The 18,697-nt window shown below is 37.8% G+C and overlaps 1 protein-coding gene across 1 annotated transcript; it reads left to right on the top strand.

The window, feature by feature from the left end:
* Window positions 1-892: 892 nt before the first annotated feature.
* Window positions 893-14,970, top strand: FAM131B (family with sequence similarity 131 member B). The gene is made up of 7 exons (XM_015818805.1): window positions 893-961; window positions 4,519-4,554; window positions 7,063-7,156; window positions 8,796-8,990; window positions 9,822-9,965; window positions 14,354-14,530; window positions 14,672-14,970. Exons 1-7 carry the CDS (start codon window positions 908-910, stop codon window positions 14,968-14,970), a joined length of 999 nt encoding a protein of 332 aa, XP_015674291.1. The 5' UTR covers window positions 893-907.
* The last annotated feature ends 3,727 nt before the right edge of the window (window positions 14,971-18,697 follow it).

Below are 18,697 nucleotides of genomic sequence, written 5' to 3' on the forward strand. Positions count from 1 at the left end.
AACACACATTTGAGTAGTACTGTTTTTTTCCTTGGTATTTCAGGAATTTCTTTTTTCTTTTAGATTATAATCTGATCTTTTTTTAGCTTGCAATATGATTTATTTGTGTTTTCTATCTAAAAAGAGCAGGAAACAGGGCCATCAGTTTTCAGTTGTCCTCAGAGGGGACTCAGAGGGCTTAAGGACCACCACCACTCTGTAGATCAGGGGTAGTCAACCTTGGGTCTTTTATGACTCGTGGACTTCAATTCCCAGAATTCCTGAGCCAGCTTAGCTTAGCTGGCTCAGGAATTCTGGGAGTTGAGGTCCACGAGTCATAAAAGAGCCAAGGTTGACTACCCCTGCTGTAGATAATCATCCTTCATAATTTTGATATTAGTGACTGAATTTTATTCTTTTGATGTACCCCAAATGCCAGTTAATATTTATTTATTAAACTTCTAATGTATTTTTCTGCAGTGAAAAAGTGTACTAAGAATCTAAAGTGACACCACATTTTTGTAAAGCTTGGCTGTAATGCTGTACTGAAATCCAGGTGTCTCTTTTCACTCAGTTTCAATGGTTGATGAATGTTGCAATTTTCCTGGCCTTCAACAATATTTCAGCCATTCGCATTATTTCATCTAATCTTCTAACATTTTTTAAAATGTCAGATCACTGCTTGATTCAATAGCATATTATCTTCTTTGGGGCGAGGGGGCATCCTAATGAAATGTGTGACTGCCTTCCTCAGAGATTCCTGCTTATATTAACATTTTGTATCAGCTATATGGGACATCCCAGGCCAAGGAAATTTTGGAATGTAATCACTACAAAAGTAGGAAGTCTGATTACTTTTTGTGTGGCTTCAGGAAACGAAGTGATTGCTGTGGACTGGAAAGGGCTAAAAGATGTGGACCAGATCAATATGGACAGCACCAGCTCACTCCATGGAAGCAGCATCCATAGACCATCTACTGAGGTGAGCATTCATTCCATGTCATAGAGAAGAGAGCATTCAAGGATCAGCAGCAAAGAGAATTCCCCAACCAAAAGCACAGAAACAAGTATGTTCCAGGATGAAGATCCAGGATCTTTCAAATAGTAAAAAGGGGTGGGGGGTGTTTTATTGTTGACAATGATAGGGTTTTTTGAATTTTTATTTTGACTTGATGTAGATTGGCAGGAAACCAAATAATTGTTTGAAATTCTAATCCAATAAGATTCTAGAACTATTAGCTGTGAAAAACATCTTGGCAGTATTCCATGAAGAGCCTAGGACAGTGATGGCGAACCTTTTAGAAAACCGCCCAGAAACCGCCCTACCCCACCCCCACCCTGCCCCCTGCCCGCAGGGCCACCTATCGCCTCCACGGCCATGCCCTCCACCTGCGTCCCGCAGCATCATCTGCATGCAATGGGGTGCGAGAACGGAGTCTTGTCCCTGCTGCCCGGCTGTCATGCCTTGGCTGTGCTGCTCTGCACGGGCCGCGCCCGGGGGCAACTCTCCAGGGGGGCTGCTGGTGAGGAGAGGGCCATAGGGGGAGGCGGGACTAGAGTGACGGCGCCCATGTCCACAGAGAGGGCTCTGAGTGCCGCCTCTGGCATGCATGCCATAGGTTTGCCACCACTGGCCTAGGACAAATCCTTATCTGTGAAATTTCTCTAATGAGTACTGGCAAGACTAAAACCACATGTTCTCTATACAGTATCCTCTTGTATTCTTGTGATCATGCAGAGAATTTTCTCTTTTTGCTATAGAATCTCTATTTAGTTCAGGCCATTTAATGACTTGGTAGTAAGTCTTGTGCATCAAGTATGAGCAGCCCTGGTCCCCTAGAGGCCTCTAATAATTTTTTTCCCCTCTGGCACTCAGCTAAGAACCAGACTGGATTGAGTATGATTATGATGGAGTAGAAAATGTGAGTGCAGAAAATGTCCTCCCTTTTTAATCACATAACGGTCAGCCTGCCAACTACCAAGCAAAAAGAATTTCAGTGCGGAAAACAACACACTACATCAGTGATGGCGAACCTTTTAGAGACCGAGTGCCCAAACTGCAACCCAAAACCTACTTACGCATCGTCGGGTGCCGGGTGGGCGTGGCCCATTGGCTGGGTGTGGCTGCAGTGGTAACGGCAGACTGGGTGGGACTAAAAAGTTCAATCAATCAATTCCAACTTTGCGAGATCTTTTTTTTCCCGCAAGAAGTTGAAATTGACTGATTGATTGAACCTTTTTTTTTTGCACATGGCGGCGGAGGCCTAAAGCAAAAAGGTTTTATAAAACCCAGCTGAAGTCCTAGGACTGGGGCGACGGTGCACGTGCCCACAGAGAGGGCTCTGAGTGCCGCCTCTGGCACCCGTGCCATAGGTTCGCCACCACTGCACTACATGCTTTTCTTTCTGCTATAATCATGCAGCTCTGCCCACAATACTTGGATGATTTACACAGAGAAAATCTGTTTCTACGGTAGGTCCAATCAATTGCAGGAGAGAAAATATGACTAGATCTCAGGGTGCCTGAAGAAGTTCAAACTTCTCAGACCCATGTATTGAAATTAGGGTTAGGGAAAAACATAGAGGTTGGCTCTTTGTGTATATGTGTTTTCATTATCCATCAGCATAGAGTAGATGGCTTCAGATAGATTATCCTTCTTGCATAACTTTGTTTGATTCTTTGATAATTGTGTGTAGCCTATTTATCTAATAGGCTGTATGGAATGAAATTTAATGAGCTTTTTCAAATAGGTAAATGCTATTCAAGCATGACATTTTAGTTTTTATGAAACTCCTGCAAATGGATGGGAGTATTTTAATGTATGCTTACTTAAATTGTGACTCCTGAAATCTCTCTTCAAGGGATTTTGATTACTCAGTGTGATATATCCATTTGAATGGTAGGAGAATTGGTTCAGGTGCTTCCATTTTTCTCCATTTTAAAAATTTCTACCGGCATCTCATGGACCACTGTTGTAATATAATTGTTGGGCTATGCAGAGCTTTGCCTTTAATCAGACTCAATGGCCCAATAATTAAACCAGACTAGTCTTCTCTGTTTTGACCACCACCTTCTCTCAATGTCAGATAGCAATTTTCTGCAGTACTGTTACCAGAAACTCTTGTAATTTGAGATGTGTTGGGCAGAAGTTCTTAAGAGTAAAGTGTGACATTTCTCTTTAAGGACCCATATTGTAATAAAAATATTTAATATTTAATCTTAGAATCATTAAATAGACAAACATTACTAAACAACTATGGAAAACTATGCTTGAAAGCAAACTTAGCAACACAGTTCATTGGTTAAATTTGCATTAAATTCCCATGTTTTCACATGCATATGCGAACGCAACTCTAGGTGGGGCTACATTGCTTGGGATAAGATACACGTGGTGCTGGAAAAAGTTTTCAAATATGCTGAAATGTATTATAATCCTATATATAGACTGGTGGTGGCTTCAGATCCATGCAGGAAGCAACGTGGACCTTCCATGATGAGTTAATGACATTGCTGGGCACTTTCCATCATGCTAGTAATCCCATCTTCCTCCTGTTGCAGGAGTTACTCTTAAGACAGTGACAGAAGTTGCTTACCCTTCATTGCCATCAACTGATTGTTGGAGAATCAGAGGTATTTCTGAGGAAATGTGAAGCCATGTCAAGTAACGATACTAAACTGTCTTCCTGCCAATATGCAATCTCAGAAACAATATATGAGACAGCATCTAGGAAACTAAAAGGAAGAATTGAAGAGATGAGTCAATTCAATTAGATGGAGAAGGATGAGACAAAAGTATTTATATATAGATAAAGTAGAGCAAATATTGGGTGGAAAGCTTTTCTATAAGTAAAGTGCCACATCAAAAAATGGATGAGTAAGGAAAATAATAAAAGGAAGGTAGCTTTCAGGAAGAGTATTTCATCTTGGCAGAACTAAGGGAAGAAGAACAAAGAAGAAAGCTAGAATGGGAAAAAATAAATAAAGAAAGAAAAAGGAGAAAAGTGAAGATATTTTGCTATAGGCACTTTGTCCCCGTTCTGTTCAGTTGTGTCCAATTCTTGGGGACTTCCTAGACAAGTGCCTGCAATTTTCTTGGCACAATTTTTTTAAAAGTTCTTTGCCATTACCTCCTTCCTACGACTGAGAGAAAGTGACTGGCCCAAGGTCACCCAGCTAGCTTTGTGCCTAAGCTTTAGGGAATTTTATAAATCTAAAGCTACTTAATCATCTACTGCTGCTATGAATAAGTTTTCAACTCATTGTTTAAATGAACATCTGACAGTATCACTTATGTTCAGTGCCATGCAGCTTCAATCCCAGAATACTTATATTTTCTCACCACATCTCAGTTTGCTTTTCCCTCTCAATCTTTATTTATTGTGCTATACACTTACAATTGTAACTACTGTCCTAAAAGCATGCACCCTGGTCTCTGAAATCCTTAGTAGAGAAAGCAATAAAGCCAACTACTACATGAAATGAATATGCTATGGAGAGAATTTGGGTATGTTACTAATGTTTTATCTTCTTCTTACATAGCAAACACGGACAGATTTCTCCTGGGATGGCATTAATGTGAGTATATCCAGCATGCTACATGAGTCAATCTGTCTATGTGAGAGTCTTGCTTCAGATGGGTCTTTAGGGACCCACCATTAGGGACCCATCTTGCTTTTAGTAAATTCTGGGTCATACCTTAGATCAGGAGACTTCAAACTTGGCCCTTTTATGACTTGTGGACTTCAACTCCCAGAATTCCTCAGCCAGGCACGCTGGCTGAGAAATTCTGGGAGTTGAAGTCCACAAGTCATAAAAGGGCCAAGTCTGAAGACCCCTACCTTAGATTGAACATTTTTCTGCTTCTATCCAATTTATCTAGAAAAAACAAATAATTGATCTGAATGCCAGCTCAACACACTGAAAATATGTGTCTTTCAAGATCAAATTCCAATTAACTGAACATTTTGTCCATGATCCCACATCACTCCCTGGAACAGATCTCCTCAGCAGCAGACAACCTGATCTGTGAGTGAGTGGGTATTCAAAATGTGCTCTTAAAGTAGATGTATATTTGAATGACTACTTTGCTAGCTGTTTTGAATATGCCTGCCTGGATTCAAGGACATAAGTTAATTTTAATTTATTTTGCAAGCATTTTTATAAGGTATTATCATTATCATTTGCAAGTATAATCAAAAAACATCTATTTTAATGACTCCGCTATTTTCATTCTTTTTTTATTCTAGCACTTTAAAATAATACAGACTTTATCTAAATTATTCAGACTTTCCTAGTTTTGTAAATTGTGTATAAATGTATACATAAATACAAACACATACAATTCTGTAAAAGCAGGATACAAAAATCACATTTCAAACTGTTCATTAAAAAGTGCAAATGCCATTAAAGAAGTTAGGTCCTGTAGTCTTCATCACCCAAAAACTAAATATCCAGAAAAGAAAACTCATCTAAATTATCTACAATCTACAGTTTTAGACTGGAACTCAAAATCATTACATAAATCTAATTCTGTGTTAACCATAATATGCTGCACTTGGACAACCAAACTTGATAAAAAAAGACTACAGAAATTGCTTTGCCGAGAGTCTACTACAAGAATACCCCCAAGACAAATTATCTAAAAGAAAAAAATTCTTCACAATAGGGAAAAAAGCAAATATATTCATTCTGTATATCTATGAAGTATACAGTTAGCATTCTGTACATTCTTTAAGGAATAACACTTTTAATAACTGTATCTCATATGTTCTACTAAGGAGAGATTGTAATTAAATGGGAGTTATCCATTTAATTTTATCACTAACTGTCATATAAATTGCTTAGATCAACCAATAATGAGCTATTCAAAGGCATACAATAATATGCAGATCATGGCTAAATATAAATTTCTATTCTTCAATGCTCTGAATACAATTTTTATTAGGTGGCCAATGACTTTTGTAGCCCATTTTCTGCAGACAAGTATCAAGTACGTAGGACATGCTAGGAGTAACTTACAATATATGTGCATAATACTGCCAATTTTACTTTAAGGTAAAGTAGCTACAAGGCCTCAAACCAACACTGTTCTTCATCCACTTTCTTTCTGGTGCTTGGGTTTTCTGTGCCCCACACAATACCATTTGCAATAAATAGCAAATTCAGGAAAAATGGCTAATCTAGTGTATGTATGGGGAGGGGATTTTCAGTAAGAAGGGAGAGGCAGTTCGGGAGTATGGATTCTTGTAGCTTGTATGGATAATATGGAAGGAAAATTAACTGACACATCTGTGGTTTTGAAGGATCTGTACCCAATTTCAGCAAGGCTACAATTCCTGTATATTTTTTTCTTCTTCTTTTCATTTTGTGACTACACCATGTTCCTCAACAATAATGTTGAGTGTTTCCTTTGTGCAGCATTCAAAGATGAGAAGCAGGGGCAGAAAAAAAGTAATAAGACATGAGGTATGCTATATTGCATGCTGTAGAGCAGAAGAAGTGACTTCTGTGCAGATTTCTGGGTAAATCTTCACCTTTGAAAAACACTTTCTGGCCTTATCTACACAGTATTATCTGAATCCAGATAACAATAATCCCTTCTCTACCCACTTAGACTATCAATTTACAGCATTATACAGCTATCGCTGTGACATACTGTAAGCCTGTCTAAATTTATAATCTGCTGCCACGGTGATGCAGTATTATGTTATTAGTTGTTATGTTAGAAATGCTCTGAAGCATTTGGGAGCTTTACATACACAACAGGCTTACCTTGAGTTTTATTTATTTTCTGCCTTTTAACCTTCTCATATAATATATCATAAATTGCTGGCAAAACACATGCCAGCCAGATACCAAATGTAACTTTAGCTCATTAGAGCTGATGTAAACCTAATACTTGCCTTAGAAACTTTTTTACCTGTCAAAGCATCATGTAGGATTTCTGCAGTCACTGTTGTTTTTTCTTCTTTCTTCCTTCTATTTTAGATTTATATTTCTTGTTTTCTTAGAAACTCAGATCAGAATACCTCCTGCTCCTTTCCTCTATTTCATGTTTTATTTCTTGGTATGACCTGTTTTCAGCTATCCATGGAAGACACAACCTCAATTCTTCCCAAACTGAAACGAAACTCAAATGCCTATGGGATTGGAGCTCTGGCTAAGTCATCTCTGTCTGGTGAGGATCTCAAACCTGAGAATCTGAAATTCTTGTACTTCTTACTAACCTGGGTTTTATCCACTTTTTGTCCTAACTTCAAATCTTTATGAAACAATGGGAGTAAAAAGAAACGTTTGGTTTGGAATTGGTTCATTACTCCTTCGCATTTCTATGTTGGAGGAGGTGGGTGTTGTTGAGTGCATAACAAGAATCCGCTATTGTCTGAGGTAAAAATAAAAACTGGACAACATTATTACCTTTCTCATATTCCAGAACAAGGTCTATTTTACTAATGCAAAAAAAAAAAATCTTCATGTGTGTGGAGTGTATCCTTTCTTCTCTTGACATTCAACTGCTAATACTTTTCTAAGGCTTCATGCTTTATTACCACATATATAGTTTTTATTATTTTGATGCTGTGATTTTTGCCTTTTATTGGTGTTTACTATTTCATTATCTATGTATTTATTCCATGTGATTTTATTATATAAGAAGCCTTGGGGAGGATTCTGTCATTAAAAGCATTTTAAATAATAGAATTGGCTATTCAACTCACTCATAGTAGAGAAAAAGGAAAGAATTATACCGAAGAATCACAGAAGTAAAGAAGTTCTATAAATCTGTTTAAAGCTTTTGAAAATCTTAGTCATAACTAGGAAAAGAAACAAGTGCTAGAATTAATTAACATTAATCTTTCATGGTTGAAAACATTCTGAAAATAGACAATTCTGTTTTTATTAACAATCAATACATTACAATTAGTATATTTAATTTTTGATGAATGAACATTAAATTATGTAATTTCATATTGTTGCCTACTATAATTACTATAAATTTTTTGATTTGTAGGTAGAAAAATTGTCCCATAAAGAACAAAGGTTGGGGAATAGACAGCTAAAATCAACACTGTCTTTTGAAAGAGTGTTAATAACAATTAAGATATTTCTTTATGTAATACATAGATCAGTTTTGTTGTACGTCTCATTAAACTCTGCAGCTGCCATTAGGCAATGTCAATGACCCCCTTTTCAAGTGTTTTAGGATCAAACTAGATACACATGTAAGTTCATCACTTTCTCCTTCCTGCTGTGCTGCAGCCAAAGACCCACTCCAGATCTGCTCTTGTGTGCATCAGGAGAAAAACTACCATAAGTACCAATGCAAAATTTCTCTCTACAGGCATAGAGCAAATTTATAAAATACATGGATTGGGTGAGGATAGAAGACTATTTCTAGGAGAACCATGAGGGTTAATTCCTGAGCTCTGCAGTCTTGATTTTGCTCCCCACAGCATTTTTTTTAAAGAAAGCATATTGCTTATGCACATTTATTATCATATTTTGTTGGCTGTTTATAATTCATTATACATATTGTTATATTGTGGCCCCAATTAGCCTCTTGCTGTTGAGCCCAGATTCTCCTCTGCAATGACAAATAATTGTATTGTTCAGATAAAAAGATGGCAAAGCAATTCAGTTTTGGAGTTCCATGGCGCATATATATTTTTTTACCTTTATGGGGAGTCTCCGGTAACAGTAGAGCAATTATGTTGGGACAGGAAGAGAGAACAAAGTAGACTTGTCCTAGGTTGCCATGACAGATTGCTCTGGTGCTGTATAATAGCCCCTCTTTGTTTTATTAACATCTGGCGCCTTAGGGATATCCCGCAGCATGAAGGATCACGTCACCAAGCCCACTGCCATGGGGCAGGGTCGTGTTGCACACATGATTGAGTGGCAGGGCTGGGGCAAAGGCAGCAACCAACAGCAACATACTCATGAGACAGTACGCAAGGATGCAGATGCTTACTCTGACCTGAGTGATGGAGAAAAAGAGGCCCGATTCCTTGCAGGTATGCTACCACTTCTCTGTATGCAATAGCTCTAGGTAGAAAAAGAGGAGGAGGATAAATGGGATACAGAATAATTCTTCTAAATTTATTATGGTTCCTTTCACATTCAGCCAGATGTTTAGACTGGATTTGGCATTGTTGTCCATCTGTTGAGTCCTTCCCAAAGACCTGGATTAGGCAGTTGTTGTTATTTCATTAGAATCAAATTCCAAATCTATTTATTTGGAATATTGCATAGATGGATTGAGGCTATTCAGATATTGGCTATAACAATTTCTGATCTGTTCCTCTTACATTTGAAGAAGTGTGAAAATAATCCAAGCGTTATCTTAGAGGAGATATGCTTATTCTGGAGTGGATCTGGACCCCTTCAAATCTCTCAATATAGATAAGATTCACTGTCTTATTCCCCTGGTTCAAATAAAACAAATAAAGATTTCAATTGAAAACATCTCTATGCTGAATTACTTTTCCCCCCTCAAAATATTATAGATTGTATTTCTGACTCCAACATCATATATACTTTTACTATACAATTCCTATTCCATATTTTTAGCAACTTCCAAACTTTGCTAATGCTTTAAAGGTGGGATTTATTCCTATGCCATTGACTATGTACTTATATGCATGAGACAGCCATTCTGATACAAGATTGTCCATTCAAAATATAAAATTTCAGGATTCAGATTGGAATTTTGAGACAAGATATTGGTCAGGATATTGGACAATGAGACAGTGAAAAGAAAGACAGTGAAGCACCAGATGTATTTGGCTATTGGCAGGTGGAAGAAAGGAACGACATTCACTCTTTTCTGTCTTTTGGTAATTTAGGGGTGATGCAACAGTTTGCTATCTCAGAAGCCACGCTGATGGCCTGGTCTTCCATGGATGGTGAGGATGTAAGTGTCAATTCCAACCAGGAAAACCAAGCTGGCAACTACAATGAAAACTATCAAGAGATGATGGAGAATCCAGGTGAATATTTATTTTCTCTTAGGCTTCCAGGAGATGGACATAGAGATATAGGGAGACAGATAATCTTCTTTTCATGAAACAATTATAGAAGGTGAAAGCTATACTGATTGGGACAAGCATACCAGTCTTAGTTGTCTGTTATGAACTTTCTGTTTATTTGGGCAATATATTGGCTAAGCACTAAGCAGGAAAATTCTAGTTTTAAATGTTTTATCAGCAGTGAACACATTAAATAATGTTAAGAAAGCTGCTGTCAGCCTTAAATCCCCTAATAATGGCTGCTGTTAGAAGGTTATTGTAACCAGTATTCAGTTAATATTATCTAAATCATGGAACGCTTTAAGGCACAGCTTGTATTCTGTATTAAACTATTTCCTCTACTTTCATTATTTGTCCCCAACACCACCTGGGAGATCTCTTTGTGCCTCAGGCTTTGTAGAATTTAGGCCAAACTTGTGTCTAGACCATGTTGCTTCAGAATACAAATAGGGGCTGATGCAACTCAAAGGATGTCCTCCAGACTGGCTTAAAATCCCTCACAGTAGCAAGCTGGGAAGTTACTAAACCTAGCCTTCTCTCTGACATACTAATTGTCAACAAGCAGATGATATTTATTTGAAGAAGATCATTTGGGATGGTGAACCCTTCTACTGGAAGTAAGGTAGAGCTATTCCATATTAAGCAGGCATGCTTACATTCCAGTCAACATATATTCATTTTGTATATGTATACATATAGTTAGTTGATATGTACATTCATAATGTTCAAGAAATTTGCAAATATGTGTTTACATTTAAATACACATATTAGTTATCCACATTTAACAAATATGTCCATAAAGAGATTTCTGGGGGATAGCTAAAATATCCTTTTGCATTCCTTTCTTTCCCAGGACAAACAGGTGGAACATTGTAGCCACTATTAATTATTTATTTGTTGCTGAAGAAATAAACAATTAGTAAACAGTACAAATAGAAGTTTTTGAATCGTGAATCTTTAACTTATTTTAAAGGCACAACCAAATCTCATAATATCACTCCTATCATATTACACAAAAAGAAATTCTAACTTATTCCATGAGAACTGTGTGTGATTTTGCTCTCTTGAAAATTGCTAGTTCAAGCTAAACCGTTATAAAATATGAACTATATTGCTTTTAAAATTTTTATCTATACCCCCAAAGGGCTCCTGTAATCAAGTAAATAAAAATGCTGTGAAAACAAAAAAGAACCTTCTATGAACAGTTTAATAAGGGTGGTTAAAGCGAAGGAGGTAAGAGGAATATTTTGAATAAAAGTAGCATTATCTTAGAACAAAACAAAAAATAGGATAGGATGGAACCCAGGAATGTACACCTTTAATCAGTGTGTAGGCCTTATGTAGCATATGAAGACTCCTACCACAAAGCAGATGGGCCCACTTTTAAAATCTTTTCTTGCTTCTATTCATCCTTCCTTTATTTTATTATTTTTTACATTTTATTTTTCATTCATTCATTCATTTATTCATTAAGTTTTACTTAACCCTATCAAGAGACTCTCAGAGGGTCACAGTCATGCTATAGGTAGTCCTTGACTTACAACCATTTGTTTAACAACCATTGTGATGATGCTAAAAAAAAGGGTAGTTATGACCCATCCTTACTTACAATCGTCACAGAATCCCAGTGTTCATGTGTTCAGAATTCAGTTACTTGGCAACAGGCATGTATTTTTTTATTTTTATTTATTATTATTATTTATTTATTGTTTTTTTGAGTTTTCCTTTTTATTAATTTATAATATAAAAATACAAAAGCGAATAATAGGAAAAATAGGGGAGGGAAAAGGGAAGGGAAATGCGTAGAAAAGAAGGGAAAAAGAAAGAGAAGGCGTTGACTTCTGACTCCCTTTGGTACAGTAGAATAAGATAATAACATCAAATTTCCACTTTTTACTTTTCCATGATAGTATAAACTAGCCATTTCTACAACAACAAATCTATCTAATCAGTAAAACCAAAATTAAAGTTTCAAAGTAGAAACAAAAGTAATTGCTTTTTTTCGTTTATCAAAGCAGACAATTTAGCCATCTCTGGTAACTCTATCAACTTTTGCAGCCATTCGTCCACTGTGGGGATCGAAGTGTCCTTCCATTTTTGTTCATAAAGTAATCTTGCTGCTGCCAACATATATAACATCAGAGTTCCAATTTTTTTTCCAAGTCTTTTCCATTAAACCCAAAAGAAAAGTTTCTAGTTTTATCTTTATATTCACTTTAAGAATCTTCTGTATTAGAATATGAATCCTACTCCAATATTTCTTTGCTTTATCACATGACCACCATAAATGATAAAAAGTCCCTTCTTTACATTTGCATTTCCAATATTCATTTGAAGTATCTTTATATATTCTTGATAGCTTACCTGGTGTTAAATACCAATGATACATCATCTTATAAACTTTTTCTTTTAAATTGTAATTTAGTGTAAATTTTAAACTTTTCGTCTACATATTCTCCCATTGTTCAAACTTTACATTATATCCAAAATTCCTTGCCCATTGAATCATACAGTGCTTTACATATTCACTTTCCAAATTCAAATACAATAATGTTTTATAGATCTTAGCAATAATATATTCATCACTACCAATTCATTTTTAACAAAGTCAAACCCATAACTCTTTTTGTCTCATTTAAATCTTTATTTCAATTGTAAATATGTAAACCAATGGCAGACACATCCTTTTGATTCTAGCTCTTCCTTAGACTTGAGGATAGGATCACCAAAATTAAAAGAAATTATTTTACAGTAAGTCCACCAGTCCAGCTTTGCCACCATTTCTTTTTTGAAAAAAACTTTCTGAGGGGACACCCAAAGGGGCATGCTCCATAGAAAACCTAATTTTATATTTATTCCAAACTTTTAGAATGGCACATCTAACAAAGTGGTTGTTAAAAATCAACATTTACTTAACCTTGTCATGCCATAAATAACTATGCCATCCAAACATTAATTCATGACCTTCTAAATCAAGTAGCCTCTTAGTCTGGAAGTTCACCCACTCTTTTAGCCAGCTCAAACAACAGGCATCGAAATACAGTTTCAAATCTAGTAAACCCCAACCCCTTCTTTCCTTAACATCTTACAGTAGTTTACATGTAATTCTTGGTTTTTTCCCTTGTCATATAAACTTTGAAATATCCATCTGCCATTGTTTAAATGGAGTATTGGTTGCAAGTATTGATAAAGTCTGAAACAAAAAAAACCAGGTATGCATTTATGATGGTGGCACCATTTGGGGTCACGTGATTGCCATTTCTGCCCATCTCAGGGGGTCTTCTAACAAGCAAAGTAAGTGGGAGAAGATGAATCCCTTAATCCCTTGCAGCAAAAAAGATTGCAAAATCAAACACAACATACTGAACGATCACATTGCTTAGCCATGGAAGTTCCAGTCATAGGTCAAAAACTATCTGAATTAAAATGCCCATTATATAATACATAGTAAATAAAAAAACCATAAACCCATAAAAACATAAAACAAAAATCGTAGAAAGAATAAACAAAAAGCAAAGAAAAAAACTGTCATTTAAGTATCAAAGACCCTTATAAACAATTATTTTTCAAATAATTTTTAAAAATCTGATAAAGAGCTGATCAAATTTCAGGGGCAAAGAATTTTAGTAATAGCTAAACTAATTCCTCCCCTACCCCAGCAAAGTGTAGTGGCTCCTTTATCATCAGAGGGTGAAATGATATCAAGAAACTAAATAGATGGAATGGCAAGTGAAAGTGAAGTTATTGAAATATACTGTTCAAAAACAGCTTTTTGAAATAGCAAAAGCTGTTTTTCTTATTTTGGTGGGGAGGCTTGTGGAAAACATAAATGGCAAAGTAAGATGGCAAAGTAAGTACCAGTTTTGCCACAAAAATTCTTTTTTTAAAAAAAAAAAACCTGCCTTCTCTCTGGTAGTCAGATCTCTTTCCTGTCTTAGATCTTTTAGTCTTGTTTCAGATCACTGAAAAAAAGTGTCTGAAAACATTCTAGAATCCCTCTCGGCAGCTCCCTGTAGCACAAAATCCAAGCATCTACATCTCATAGATATCTAACATAAATATGTATTCTCAATCCATATTCACTTTATCTGTACATTGGATTAATAAAAATGGTATAAATCATGAACACATCTTCACAGCTGTGAGATTCCAAGAGTCTTAACAGCTGTGTAATTTTAAGGGACGTTCATTGTAAATTGTGTCCTCTCACAACCTCCCCAGGCAACTGCTAAGCAAGCTTGCCTTCCTGCCACAAAAATCTTGTTGCTTGCGCCTTTCCTATGTCTTCTTCACTTCTGCCTTTCACCTCTGTCTTGATTTTTATTGTTCTCTTTCTATCTTCTGTATAGAACACCTGGCCCAGGTGCAATATGACAGCTGGCCTCACTCTTACGTCTCACAAGGCATGTACTGCCTGGGTTCATCTGATGCTTGGGAAGCCAGTGATCAGTCCCTCATTGCGTCCCCAGCTGCTGGCTCTTACCTTGGCCAGAACTTTGAGGAGTGCCAGTCTAACCTGCAGGAAAGTGTTTTAATCCAGAACAACCTTATCCAGCAGCACCAACTGTTGCAAATGCAACAGCAGCAGCAGCAGCTACAACAACAGCAACAGCTACAACAAAATCAGCAAGTGCAACAGGCTGTGTTGCAAAATACTGGACTTGTAGAGGTATGGCCAGCTCAGACAACTCCTAGTGGTGAGGATAGCCCTGGTAATGGGGGTAATGGTGAATCCAGCACTCTCGTGGGAGTTCACGCAGAAGAGGAAGGGAACCCCGTGCTGGAGAAAGCACCCCTGTTGAACAAGAAACCTTCTCCAGAAGAGGACGATGTTGTATGCCGGGATCTGGAGTCTCTTTCACCCAGAGAGGAGGCAGAGCCTGCCGCCCTTAGCCGCAAGGTTTCTGATGTTACATCATCTGGAGTTCAGTCCTTTGATGAGGAAGAAGGTGAAACCAATAACTGATGCTGGCTGTTGAAAAACCTTTGACAATATGCATGGGAAACACGGGTGGGGAAAGTGTCAGGGAAGCCCCTCTCCAGCTCCTCAGTTCCTCCTATCTCAATTCCCCAGGCTCCCCCAGTTCCCCACAGCACACTTGTTTATCCTTAGATTTATGGAAAGGTAAGCCAAGGACCAAAGTGCTGGGCATTGCTCAATCTCCCCTCCCCTCTTGCACACGTTAGACTGAACTTTTAAGACTTACTGCCCAGAAAGCTCAGGGAATGCAAGATAGTAGCCTCATGTGCACATTGCAAACAGTGGGAACAAGTTATGCTGGTTATCAAGAGTGGTTTTGTGAGGCTGATTCGATTAACACAGCCTCTTGAGGAAAACGCTGCTTCGGTCTGCCTCTTGGAACCTGGTGGAACAATGATAGGGAGAGAGGGATGCTTCTTAGATAACTTTGCAACAAAAGAAGTCAGGCCTCATCAAGAATTCTACTTATGGAAGTGAGGTGCTATTTGGAGAGAAGCTTTCACTCGAGGCCTAGAGGACCATGAAGTGGAGGGCATGGATCCAGACTGTGGGACTTTAGGGGTAGTGACTATTCCGTGATAAAACTGAGGTACTCTTGAGTCCAGTTCAAACCTCATTCTTCAGCACGTGTGCATGCATTGCCGCTGAAAGTCTCTTTATGCACCCACCCTCTGTTAACTTTGCCTATCTGAGGCCTGGAGAGAGTTTTCCCCCTCTATTTATTACTGAGCACTGCATGTAGGGTAGGGAAAAGGGAGCGGGGGTCATCTGTCAATCTTATAATTTATGCAGACCTGAAGTTCAGTCTTTCCATTGTATGCAGGGAAGACGAGACAAAGAAACAAAAGCAAACACATACCACAACTTAACTATTGACTTAGTTTTCTTCTATTTTTCTCCAAAATGTTTAAGTTGTAACAGTTTTTTGGCCATCAGAGGGAATGGCCTGGTGCCATCTAGTGAAAGGTAATACTCCTCGCTTGCACGTTCTTCTGAAAAGATTGCAAAATTGAAACTGGGCCAAGAGTAAATCTCTATTGTTCGCATTAATTTTCCTTGTAGGATTTTTTGTTCTATTGAGAAATATTTGTAATGCCTAGCTCAGTCAAGAGTAAGAAAATACTAGGCGGCACATTCTTACCATTTTTATTTGATAAAAGGTTTTTTGGGGGGAATGGATGCTAAGTCTTGTGGCCCATAGAGTTTGATCTCAAGTTATCCCTTTTTCTCAGTTATTGGTTTGTCTTGGCAGACAAATGGAAATTAGCATTATGAAACCTAGTTTTTAATACTGTGTTCTTTCACCATTGTTTGTCAGAAACAAACTATGGAAGAAAATAATAATATTAAAAAAATGGCCAGAATCAATAAAAAATTTTTTGTGGTCATCATTAAAGTGGCAGAAATAAGGACACTGCCATAAAAGGTGACCCAACATTGTGTGGTGAGAAGACACCCACAGATGTGCGCATTTTGTCTGCTCTCTTCCTCCTCTATGCCTGCACCATTCATTCTATTTACCTGAAATTTCAATGTAGCTTGCAACTAGTTTGTTTTCTCTGGGTCTGCTGGCTACAAAATTGAAGAGTAAATTGCACAGCAACGCTTTGTTTACTCAGACCTTACCCCCTTTGTGTAGAGAAAGGGGAAGAACATTGGGTTCAGAAGCTTTGCATCCAGATGTCATCAGCAAAAGGGAGCTGAAGTGCCCCCACCCTTTTCATGAAGAATCGAGGGGAACTCCGTGTATTTCGACAACCAAGAAACTCTGTCTTCCCCTTTACTGCACCTTCTTTCAGGACATTTCCATCCTACAGACAAATGGTCAGGCAAAAAATAATCAAAGCAAATGCATGAAAGAAAAGCCTTTTGTCACCCTTCTTTTCCTTGTCTCTGTTTCCTTACTCTTCCTGGCTCCTTGGGTTGGGGAGACTGCTCAACCTCTGAGCCTTTGGGAGCCCACCTCTCTTTTAAAATATGTTTACATGCTACAGTGCCAACCTCTGAAGGCTAAGAGGGTTGGATACAGAACTTCGCTGGATATGAGGACCACACCTCATGTTCTTGCATTTTTTTTTCTTAAATTGCTGCATTCTGGCTTTCAGTCAGTTGTGGGGAATTCTCCCAGCAATGATGAAGAACCATGAAGAGTGCGGAGTGCGCATCTCTGCAAACCAAGAACGATTGAAACTCCAACATCATAGAGCCTTCAGGATAACCAAGAAAGCTTTGAGATGTTTCCAGTATTGTGATGGGGGAGGGTGGAGATTCGGGCAGCCTGATTCTCCTTTCCTCCAAACCATTTTGCTCCATGTGCCTATCCAGGACCAGGACTAAACCTGGATGTTTACGGTAAATTTGTTTCTGTGTAAATGTATCCTGCTTTCATCTTGGCGCTCACTGACCTTGATAATAAGTGGCTCATCTTGTTTAGATACCTTATTTTATTGTCTGTCTTTTTTTTTTAAGGAAAATGTAAGCAACATGCATTTAACAATGCCACATATCACAAATGTTTGAGAGATTTATATTTTTCTCAGTCTGGGAGATGCCAGAGAGGATCATATTGCATGGAATTCAGTGAAGAAACAAGAGAAAGCTAATTTTGTGTTTGTAGAACTGGGGATATGACTGAACAATGTGTACAGTGGAATAGAGAATCACAACTATATTGTAGATTTCTATAACTATCATTGGAAAGTTCTACCAAACAGAAATAACCATATTTTCTTTTAAATTGTACAATTCTTGGGGAGGATTTATAAATAAATAGAATTGTTCAGGATATGAAACTCCATTTACCTTCCTCTCCCTCCACCCCCTGCAAAGGGATCTTGCCTTTTAAAATACCTTTTCCTGTTGTTCCCTTTGTTTAAGTGTACCGATGTCTCTGCTCTTAGCCAGGTACATCAGCAGAGAAAAAGTTACACTTGGCCCCAGATGAGAAAAAATCCTTCAGCTTCAGTTATCTGTTCTGTAGCATTCCAAATCCAGAAAGATTGCAGCTCTCATTTTACTGGGCAAAATAATCAGAATGGCTGTATTGCTCTAGTCATACAATAAAACAGTTCTGTGTGATACCTTCAAAACTAACAACAAATGTTGCACTCTCAGCTGCTAAACAGAGTCAGGTCAGGTTCACTGACCTGAATGGAAACAGCTCAAAGTGATTCCTGATATAAATGCATTAGTACTAGCTAACTGAAAAGCAAATACTATTATCAAAAGATGGGACAGCCAATGCCAGGGCAGCTCTGCAGCTTTGAATATATTGTAGTTAGAAAGCTTCAATTAGGAAAGTTGGGGATATTTTTTTTTAAAAAAAATTACTAGAAGAAAACAGAATGATAGCACAGTATACTGCACCTCCTTTTAACCACTTTGTAGGCAAGTTTATTTCTGGGCTTAGAGCCTGACTGAGAAAAAACAAACCAGGAAGGATCATTGGGAAAAAAGGGTAGTTGAGAGAGGGTTACAGCCCCCTGCTTCTGTCTGCTCTCTTAGTTCTCCAACTCCACTGCCTTATTGTTATTTATCAGCAACCTGTGTCTGAAGAACTAAGGAGAAATTTCCTGACAGAACAATTAACCAGAAGCTGTGAATGCTCCAACAGTGGAAGTTTTTAAGAAGAGACTGGACAGCCATGTCTGAAATGGTATAGGGTTTCCTGCCTGAGCAGGGGGTTGGACTAAATGACCTTCAAGTACCTTCC

Source organism: Protobothrops mucrosquamatus, unplaced genomic scaffold (assembly GCF_001527695.2).
Source record: "Protobothrops mucrosquamatus isolate PMUCROS unplaced genomic scaffold, P.Mucros_1.0 scaffold791, whole genome shotgun sequence".
Taxonomy (NCBI): Eukaryota; Metazoa; Chordata; class Lepidosauria; order Squamata; family Viperidae; genus Protobothrops; species Protobothrops mucrosquamatus.

What these genes read in the sequence shown, in the direction of transcription:
- FAM131B (XM_015818805.1), top strand. Translation starts at nt 908, where the DNA reads ATGGACAGCACCAGCTCACTCCATGGAAGCAGCATCCATAGACCATCT. An exon ending in AGAGATGATGGAGAATCCAG is followed by an intron (nt 9,966 to 14,353) that starts GTGAATATTTAT and finishes TCTTCTGTATAG; the next exon opens with AACACCTGGCCCAGGTGCAA. An exon ending in CCAGTCTAACCTGCAGGAAA is followed by an intron (nt 14,531 to 14,671) that starts GTGTTTTAATCC and finishes CTGGACTTGTAG; the next exon opens with AGGTATGGCCAGCTCAGACA.